This window comes from Natator depressus, chromosome 15 (assembly GCF_965152275.1).
Source record: "Natator depressus isolate rNatDep1 chromosome 15, rNatDep2.hap1, whole genome shotgun sequence".
NCBI classification, from domain to species: Eukaryota; Metazoa; Chordata; order Testudines; family Cheloniidae; genus Natator; species Natator depressus.
The window spans coordinates 24,688,288-24,698,608 of NC_134248.1; the positions used below are offsets into that span (position 1 = coordinate 24,688,288).

Genomic DNA, 10,321 nt, shown 5'->3' on the forward strand with positions numbered 1-10,321 from the left:
CCAGGATATTAGAGAGACCAGGTAGGTGAGATATCTTTTACTGTTCCCATTTCTGTTGATGAGTGAGACAGACTTACACAGAAGTCTGACACTTTTAATCACTGCATATAATTAACCCTACAAATCCTCCTCATGTGACCGTTCTAGAACTCCTCTTTTAACATGGGTGACTTGAATTTGAAAGAGTATTGTAAATTAAAAGAAACTAAGGGCCTTATCCACTGCTGATGAAAAGATTGCCACGGACTTTAATGGGTTTGAATCGGCCCCTCCAGTTCCTTTTAGTTTACAAAGCTTGTTCAGATTCATGAAACTCAGGGTGTGATCCAAACCCACTAAAGTCAGAGGGATCTTTTCATCTGTCATGGATCAGGCCCTTAGTTTCTTGTAATTTACAAAACTCCCTCAAATTTTATTTTAAATTTCTCCAGAATAATGAAAGAACTAAAACTTAACCGTATCTTTTTTTTCTCTTCTTCAAGTGAGGAAACAGAAGAAGAAACTAGATCCCCTCAACCTACACCCATAATTAATTCAAAAACCTCAACTCAGCCAGAATCTGGAATCAAACGACTGTAAGTAGTATTCTCTTCTAAAGATCTTGAACTGGGCATGTTTCTTGGGGGAGGGGGTAATTGGGTTGGTTTTAGTTCTGGTTCCCTGCCCCCATTAATCTTCATTTAGTGATATCACATGCACATGTGTTTGGAAATAATCCTATAATAATCAGTATTACAAAAACACATTTTATAGGTTTTATTAAACAAAACAGAACATAGTGCTGATTTAATTCTCAGTGACTTCCTATCTCTGACAGGTTCCCTTCACACACTTAATAGAGAGAAGAATAAGTGTTCTGTGCACTTCTATTTATGGTACAGATAAACTGAGCTCCTATGGTGTCTGAAATTCTAATATTCCCTTCTTGAGTACTGTTCATAATACTCAGCTTGAGTAGAATAGCATATGTTGCTATGGATTGTAACAGCGTATGAGCTAACAAGCTGTTAGCCACAGAAACTTCTGCTCTTATTTGGAACCATCTTCTCAGCCTATTCAGGCTCAGAGGATGTTCATGTCTGCATATGAATGTGTACTGCTGGTCTCTCACCATGGGCTGTGGTCCTATTTCAAGCCTGATCCTGCATTCCTTGGGCACCCCAAATTGCATCTGAGCTCAATGTGAGATCTGGGTGCACTAGGAATGTAAAATTGGGCACTTCTCCACGTATGTGCTTGCTTACATTTAGATAGTAAACTCCTTGGGGCAGAGACAGCAGACTCAGCAACAGGAACATGTCAGCAAGCTTCCTCCCCTAGGTCTCACACCTGAGAGCTGTAGAATGTGTTTGTTACAAAAGAAACAATCTCAAGCACTTAACAGCTGGGTCTGGAGTTCAGTCTCCTTCCCTTCCCACGGCTAAGTAGCTCTGTTTATAGATTCCTACATCCTGAGAATCTGAGCCTTCAGGCTCAAGCCTTGCCATTTCCCTGTACGCACCTACCTGTATACAGAACACTTGCATTAGGTCTAAGCATAGAATTAACTCTTTGCTCCTCTGTACCCTGTCTCTATTATTCTTCTGACCTGTAAAGCTCCATGCCCCCTATAGTGGGGTGTAAGTAATAATACTGTGCGGACAGGATTAGAAAACCAAATTATAGAATCACTTCATTTTTCAGTTTATCTATTGTCAGCTCACTCCCTCACCTTTTTATTCCAAATACTAGCTTTTGAACCCACTAAGAGGTTTTCATGTTTTGTGAATAGTGTAACTATTTTAACAATACATAAACTATTTGGATATGCCACTTTTGTATTTAATTGCAAAACTCTCCCATCCTGTCCCTATATGCCTATAACCTTCAGCTCCATATAAAAATGGTGCCTGCACTTACATAGTGCCCCCCACTGGATGATCTTGGGGGCTGATCCGAACTCCAGTAAAGGTACCTGCAGTGTTTCCATTGACTCCAGTAGGCTTTGGCTCATGCTATTTAGTGCATAGGAATGGGCCAGATTTCAGACTTGTTACTTTGACCCTTTATTTTGTATTTGAAAATTATACTTTGAGTTTGGCATTTGGATTACTTTTCCTCATGATTATGGTTCTGATGCCCTACTTTTATAACACTTCTGAGAAGAGCATGTCCTGTTTGGACTATGGGTTTATCTTGTATGTTCATCTCCATCATAGATGTTCTGTTCCTGTACTACTGTTGAGTCCTTCACTTTATTTAGCTTGATTCCCCATTTGTGGGGAATGGACCCATAACCAATACAGTGGTGACTGGAACTTGTGGGCTGGGTTTATTTTGAGCAAAGGCAGAACAAAATTGTAAACTGACCACATTTTGTTGCAATGCTAACTGGACATTATTTGCTTCTGGCTCTCTCTGGTTCTAATATACATAGGCAGCATAGGGAGTCATGGCAGGAGAGCATGGATATTTGGAGTGGCTGTCTCGCTGGGTTCTTCCTTTGTGATTTTTCTGGAGTGCTCTGGAACATATGTTGGGCAGCTGGTCACTTAATCAAGTGGAAAACTTCGACAAATATTCAGATTTTTTTTAATCATCTTGCCTTTTAATTTATCACCCGTATCTAAATATTAGTAAAAGTTAAACCCATTGTTTTGACTTGTTCCCTTCTTTCAAAAACTCCTTTCACGTTTTAATAAATTCACATACTGTCATCTTGAGCATAGAGCTCCCCTGCCTATTCTTGCCAGGATATGATAAATGATCATAAATGATCTGGAGGATGGTGTGGATTGCACTCTCAGCAAATTTGCAGATGATACTAAACTGGGAGGACTGGTAGATACGCTGGAGGGGAGGGATAGGATACAGAAGGACCTAGACAAATTGGAGGATTGGGCCAAAAGAAATCTGATGAGGTTCAATAAGGATAAGTGCAGGGTCCTGCACTTAGGATGGAAGAATCCAATGCACCGCTACAGACTAGGGACCGAATGGCTAGGCAGCAGTTCTGCGGAAAAGGACCTAGGGGTGACGGTGGACGAGAAGCTGGATATGAGTCAACAGTGTGCCCTTGTTGCCAAGAAGGCCAATGGCATTTTGGGATGTATAAGTAGGGGCATAGCGAGCAGATCGAGGGACGTGATCGTTCCCCTCTATTCGACACTGGTGAGGCCTCATCTGGAGTACTGTGTCCAGTTTTGGGCCCCACACTACAAGGATGTGGATAAATTGGAGAGAGTCCAGCAAAGGGCAACAAAAATGATTAGGGGTCTAGAGCACATGACTTATGAGGAGAGGCTGAGGGAGCTGGGATTGTTTAGTCTGCAGAAGAGAAGAATGAGGGGGGATTTGATAGCTGCTTTCAACTACCTGAAAGGGGGTTCCAAAGAGGATGGCTCTAGACTGTTCTCAATGGTAGCAGATGACAGAACGAGGAGTAATGGTCTCAAGTTGCAATGGGGGAGGTTTAGATTGGATATTAGGAAAAACTTTTTCACTAAGAGGGTGGTGAAACACTGGAATGCGTTACCTAGGGAGGTGGTAGAATCTCCTTCCTTAGAGGTTTTTAAGGTCAGGCTTGACAAAGCCCTGGCTGGGATGATTTAACTGGGAATTGGTCCTGCTTCGAGCAGGGGGTTGGACTAGATGACCTTCTGGGGTCCCTTCCAACCCTGATATTCTATGATTCTATGATTCTATATGGAACTGTGTACCAAACCTGCTATCCATGGGAACTGGCTTTCTTGTCAACTGGCACTCTCATCACGTGTGTGTGTTTGTTTTTGTTTTTTTTCCCCGCCCCTGCCTCTTGCAGGGGTGGGTGGGGGAAATGGGATCCTTTTTTTATTTTGGTTAAATTGGAGAGAATTCTTTCCTTATCTTAATTTAACCAAGATGACAATCGTACTTTGAACTTTTTTGCAGCCTCCCTAGACATAACCCATCTGTCCTCATGATCTCTCTCATGGCTGGAGTGCCTGAAGCTGTGACACCAGCAGTCCTCCGTGGCTGGGGCACTGTCTACAGTCCCGAGTTGGGGGGCACTCCAGGACTTTAGCAGTCCCCATATAGGCCAAGGTTTCATTGGGGGGGGGAATATGTGATTGCCTGGAATGGCTGGGAAAGAAAAAGGCCCCCATTTCAGTGTCTTCTCCTGCAGCTGCCACTTTACAGCCCACCCCCCCCCCCCAACTCAAGTACCAGAAGGAGATGTAACACAGCCCAGGTAGCCAGCTGCTTCTTGGCCAGGTGAGAGTTAGAGATACAGTTTATCCCTTGAGCTGACAGATCTCTCCTGCTCCAGGCAGACTTTCAGCACCCTGAGACTACAGCCATTTAATTACCAAAATAGTAAATAAATCCCATTATCCCCATTTTACAGATGGGGAAGTAGAGGCAAAAAGAAGATGCAGCCAAAGTAATAGACCAAAATACCACAGCTTTACCCTAGTGATGATGCAGGGCTGGGAGATGCAACTGTGGCTGAGGGAGCTTTAGTCAGATTTAGAATCTGATCCTGCAAGGTGCTGAGTCTCTCCTGTGCTCCAGGTCTCATTGCCAGTGGAAGTTTTGGGCACTAGAACTGCTCAGCACCTTGTAAGATCAGGTCCCAAGTCACTTGCTTAAAACCATAGAGGGACACTGTAACTACACTATTCTAGTGTAAGCTCTCCAAACCTGCAGTAGCACTGGGATGAGATCTAATAGATTAAAAACACTACCTTAGTACTACTCTGGAACAGAGCCAGGATTAGAACTCTGACATTCTTAGTTGCCACTCCTGTTTTCAGACTGTCTCTCCCTCTCTCAACAAAGCTTAACTACAAACATATAGATTTATTGCCATTCTGTTAGGAGCAGCTGTATGTCCGCCTCTTTAAAACACACCTTTCCCTTCGCTGTGAATACAGTATTATAAGGACACCAGGCATAGTCTCTGCCATCTTGGATTTGCTTATACAATTGGTGAGTTGCTGCATTTGCAAACAGCTAAGGGAAATAGAAGTTCTGAAATCTCTATATATAATTTTTCCTCCCTGGAGTTACAGCTTGATTTTTAGATTCTCTACAAATTTAAAGGGGCACTGATCTCCTGAAATCACCCTGATTTACTCATAAGTGTGTCTCTACTCCTCTATGGCCAAATGTGAGGAGAGAATATCTGTCGTCAGCTAAAAGGAGATACTTGTGCAGAAAAAGCACCAGCACTGGAATTAAACATGCTGGCTCTATTTTGTTTTTATGCTGTACTGCAAAGACTTTTTTTTTTCTTTCTTTTGAGTACCACACTTTTGTTCAATATAGTGCCTGAAGTAGTCTTACATCTTGTTCTGATATCTGAGCTCTGCAGCTAACTGAGTGGGCCATGGCGTGTAAAACTAGAAGTCTGAGCTATGATGAATAATATAACGTTTGTTTTGTTTGAATCCAAGAATAGCAGCTATAGCAGCTGTGTTAGGAAGGCTTCCAAGCTGCATTAGGTCACAAGTGAAATGACTCTGGTGATCTCAACTTTATCCTTAACTGACATTAGTTCACAGCACAAAAATAAATTGGCCACAATTGACAGTATCTGCAGAGGAGAATCCTTAGAACAGCTGAGGGTGTTGCAGGTATGGATGAAGATGCTTTGTGTGGACCAGTCATACTAGCCAAAGTGCTCATGTTCAGGTTTTTTGAGCACCAGAGCGTACCTCCAAGTTGCATGAATTGTATGATACACAGTAAAAGGGCTGAACACTTACAAAGAAACTACGTCACAGCAAGTCAGCTAAAATACTGTTTCTTGTAACATAGTTGCAAGGCTTTGAAACCAGTATTCTAGCTGCCTGTGGTTAGCATTTCTGCAGGTGTATTGATGCAGAACCTCTCAGAAGAGAGACATGGGCCCTTTTTAACCAAGTAGAATGCAATGGGGTTTGTTTTGTTTTTTTAACTTGACAGTATCAGTTTTGTCACTTGCAATACCTTTAACTGTAAAATGGATCATTTCTAACCCTATTTCCTATGCAGATATCCATGGGAAAGCAGTAGCTATTGGTAGAACAATGTTTGTATTTCTTAACATCCACCTTCATCCTTCACTTCACCATTGTGTATGTGCCTGTTTCTTTTACAAACCTATAACTGGAAAAACCATGTATTCTCATGCTCTGTATCGCTAGAGATTATAATCCCTTGGTGAAGTTACACCAAGGCTGTGTGCTGCATCACTGTAGAAATTGACCTCTTCGTTATCAATATTTTTAAGATGGCATAACAACCAGATTTTAATTACTAATTTCTCTAACCCAGAAGTGCCAGTGAGCAGCTGTCTTGGGTGATGCAGATTTTTCTCTCTAACTAATCCCATGTGTGATAATTCAAAGTAACCCTATGTATCTTTTATGGAATGTCTTATTTATTACTCCAGTCTTATCTCTGTGCCTGTACTTTTCTGACCAGGATCTTTACAGCCATAATGCCCATGGTAGCAGCTGGATTGATTCCAGATGATCCCACATTGCAGCCAATAAGAAGACTTGTGTCCCTTGTAGGAATTTTTTTTAAATGTTTTGTACGTGTTTTTTTTTTGTTTTTTGTTTGGGTTCTTTTTTGGTTTGGTTGGTTTTTGCATGACCCTCATGTATTTTTTTTAATATAAACTGCTGGCTGCATTCTTATTGGCTGACTATAGGATCACAAACTCAAAAGCTGCCAATCAGAATGATCAATCAGTACATATTCATTTCAATATCTGAATGCTCAGTTTTGAATATTCTGTTCCATCACTTTGTCTTAGTTACCATGCTAAACCAATTTGTCCATTAACCATTAAGAAATTAATTCAATAAGAACATTTTAACCATCTGTTAATTTTGCTTACTAAACCTGTTTTATATCTACCATAAGTGCTTTTTAAAAATTGTAATTTTATTGACCTGCTACAAATTAATTCTACAGAATATAATAGCTGATATCTGTGCTAACTCCTAGTGTTTACTTTACTTATAGGTTGTCATTTACATGTCTGAGTACATGTTAACTGTGGGTTTTGGTCTCCTATTGTGTGCTCCACACTATCCAGATTGTTTGTACTTAAAACAAGTTCAACTGTGTTCTTGGCTATGTCAAAAGAGGGCGTTGATTACTGCTAATGCAAGCTCTGGTTGAATTTTGATTGATATTATGGTGGTCGTGTGAAGTGACCATTCTACTGCAGGCTGCAAAACCGTTTTCATTCTAAATTCCTTCCCTTCCCACACAGAAACTTGTAATCTTTCGAAACTTCCAACTTTTGGACTGAGAATTTCCATGCTTTCTTGGCCCAACAATGACACTCCAAGTTCACCAAAATTCCTTCAGCTGGATTTAGAATAAATAGTTTATATATAAAATATGCATTTTCCTACATCATAATTTGAGAGTAACTCAAATGGCTAAACTTTAACCCTTGAAACTTAGCATGTAAATGCAGCTGTCCTCACTGAAGAGTGTGCTTTACTAAACTTGAAAAACATTAGTTATGAACATTTGAAAATGCAGGAACAAATATGCACAGGGGAAAGCCCTAGTTAGCAGTGCAGTTATGCCAGGAGGACTTGGAATCTGGCCTTTTTTTTTAAAAAAAATAAAAATCCAACCAAAAACAGATGCTGCATAATGAATTTACAAGCTCTGAGGTGAAGGTGGCAGGTAGTGCTGACATATATACTTTCTTAAAACAAACCGAAAATTAAATGCAAGACACTGCAATGTTAAGGCTGCAGACTTTAAATCAAAAAGTTAGGAAATGCAAACATTCAGGTCCTACCAGCAATGTTAACTTGCTTGAACTGCACTCATGTAGTAGTATCTATCCTGTACTTAAAAGTAGCTTAATGTAGTACTCTTACATTTATTATTTGTATTGCAGTAGAATCTAAGGACTCCACTCCTAGACCAGGACCACACTGTGCTAGGTACTATACAAACAGAACAAAAAGTCCTAAAAAAAAAAAAAAGCACCATAAAAGCAGAAGGATATGCATTGTGGTTAATGCTAAGATGGTACCTTAACTTTTGCATTTCCCAACAAATATTAATTAAATTTTAACATTGCACGAACCCTTTTTTGCATTTTTTTAAATATATGGTTCACTATAAGAATAACATTATTTTGCTTAAGCTGGTAACGTCTCTACCATACAAACAAAGAAAATTAAACTTTTTTTTTATTTTTATGTAGTATCAGCTTTGCATTTAATTGCAGATCACAGGCTTATTAAAATAGCTTATCAGTTCATACACACCATTAATTAAGCACCCACACACTGTGTGGGTACATGATATGCACATTTAATGTGTTAATTAAGGCTCTGATCCAGCAAACACTTACCTATGTGTTTAGGTGTGTGCTGGAACTGGGCCTAAGTATACACTTTAACATTTCTTTAAATTTTTAGTGACTTATTGTACTTATTTCCCTCTTCTAATTTTTCTCTGTTTAAAAGCATATTGTAGTCTTTTCATGCCAAAAAGACACACTGCCAATTTCTTTTGTTTATGGCATGAAACTAATCCTTTTGTTTCTTTGAGGTTTTTGTTTTAAATAACCACTACACCCAAACTAAGACTGCATGTGTGTAGAGGTCACAGCATTTAAAGCTTCTTTTGAAGCTTCAGTAACAAAGCAGCTGGAGATGGCAGTGACTTCATCTAGAATAATGTTTGCATCTGCAAAATGAAGGCAGCGAAGCCTGATGGAACATATGTCAAACAGTTTTTTGCTCTTTAAGTTTTGTTGCACCGTGTATCATGTCCGTTATCTCATGTGTCTCCAACCCCTGGATCCTAATTTGTCTGTCTTTCTTTCTGGAAGGTTTAGTTTCTTCTCTCGTGATAAAAAACGCATGCAGACGACACAGAAAAACGTTCACTTCCAGGATACTTTTGGCGAATGGGCAGATTCAAACAAAGATGACTCCTACACTGAACAAGGCCAAGAGGCCCTTCAGCATCTGTGATTAACACTCCAAGCCGCGTTGCTTACCACAGTAGATCTGAACATTCTAGTAACAAGAAGCTTCCGTAACCAAATCTGGCAGCTCATCGTTTTTTATTTGCCTGGCACACGTTGACTCTTTCAGACTTACTTTTCCAAAGGGATTCCTCAATGTTTACTTGGTGACTGCTCTCTGAAAACAGAATCCAGGCTCTGTAGTAATGGTTATTTATACTCTTGGGGGTATCAAAGCTTCTAGATAACTGGTTGTGTGCTGAATAACAAGTCTGTCTGACTCTTGCATTTAACTACAGTAACACAAGCTTCTTTAAACCAAAAAAACCCCTGTGCCGTTAGAGGTTTATTTGCATTGAACAACATCTATTAGCAAAGACCCTGATACCATGTTTATGTTAACTTGGGGGAGGGAAGGGGAATTTTTCTTAGTTTTGTTAATGACACTTTCAAAAATAGAGAGTTTGCAGTGTATACACTATTTCCAGGGCAGGTCCTACCACAGCTGTATCCTGTCAAACTCACAGGTTGCAGAGAAACTACTTGGAATGTCAACTGATAACAATACAGAAACTGGAGCAGCTGCAAGGGACTGTGATTGTATATCCCCCCCCCTTGTTGTTTATAGTGCCTAAAGCATGTAGATACTGATGTACAAGGTGAGTGTGCCTTGCCTTTTGCTCTGAGTTATGCAGTATTAACAGCAAATGAATTGCTCACACAGAGGAATTCTAAACACTCTGCATTTTGTTTTCTTCTTTGTACGGTGCCCTTTTTCCCTCCACCCCTCTCTCTGTGTAGTAGCAGACCTCTGCCGTACAGGAAATAGATCACTTTCCCACAAAAGGCTTTGAAAAAAGCCCCAGGCAGCACTTTTACAAGTTCTTATTCCCTAGCTGAAAACCATTTTAACACACCTATAGTGGAGGTTTTAAGTCAGATGTTACTGCCTTTGTTCTGGGTAGAAACAATCCCAACCCCCATCTCACCTCCAGACCTCCCCAAAATTCTGTTGGGACCATAAGGACGATAGACTCTAAAACCTCAATCATGCAGGCTATTCCCTAAGCTAACACACTTTGCAGTGGTGCTCTGTATGGACCTAAGGTTACATGTAACAGCTTGGAGCAGTGGGCTCTAACTCTGTAATGAAAATCCCACCTCTGTCTAGAGGTGGGATCTCTAGGAAGGTCTGCTCAAAAACTCAGTTGGTGATATGAAACCCATCCCCACTTTAACTGTATTTGAACAACAGAGTAGTGGCCATAAAAACCCACTAGCAAATTCATCTGTAAGACAGTTGTTACTGGAATGGGTGCCCACCCAGACCACTAGAGTCACAGTGAATCACACTCCCTG

The 10,321-nt window shown here is 40.4% G+C and overlaps 1 protein-coding gene across 3 annotated transcripts in view; it reads left to right on the top strand.

The window, feature by feature from the left end:
- The window catches only part of RILPL1 (Rab interacting lysosomal protein like 1), a 35,124-nt gene extending 25,447 nt beyond the window's left edge, over positions 1-9,677 (top strand). Inside the window, exons 6-8 of one of the 3 annotated variants that reach the window (XM_074972334.1) lie at positions 483-575; positions 6,430-6,541; positions 8,825-8,845. In XM_074972334.1, coding sequence (XP_074828435.1) covers positions 483-575; positions 6,430-6,541; positions 8,825-8,830 — 211 coding nt within the window. In that variant the 3' untranslated portion in view covers positions 8,831-8,845. Of the gene's footprint in view, positions 1-482; positions 576-6,429; positions 6,542-8,824 lie in introns of all 3 variants that reach the window. The other 2 variants (XM_074972336.1, XM_074972333.1) reach the window with 2 other exon arrangements.
- Positions 9,678-10,321: the final 644 nt, after the last annotated feature.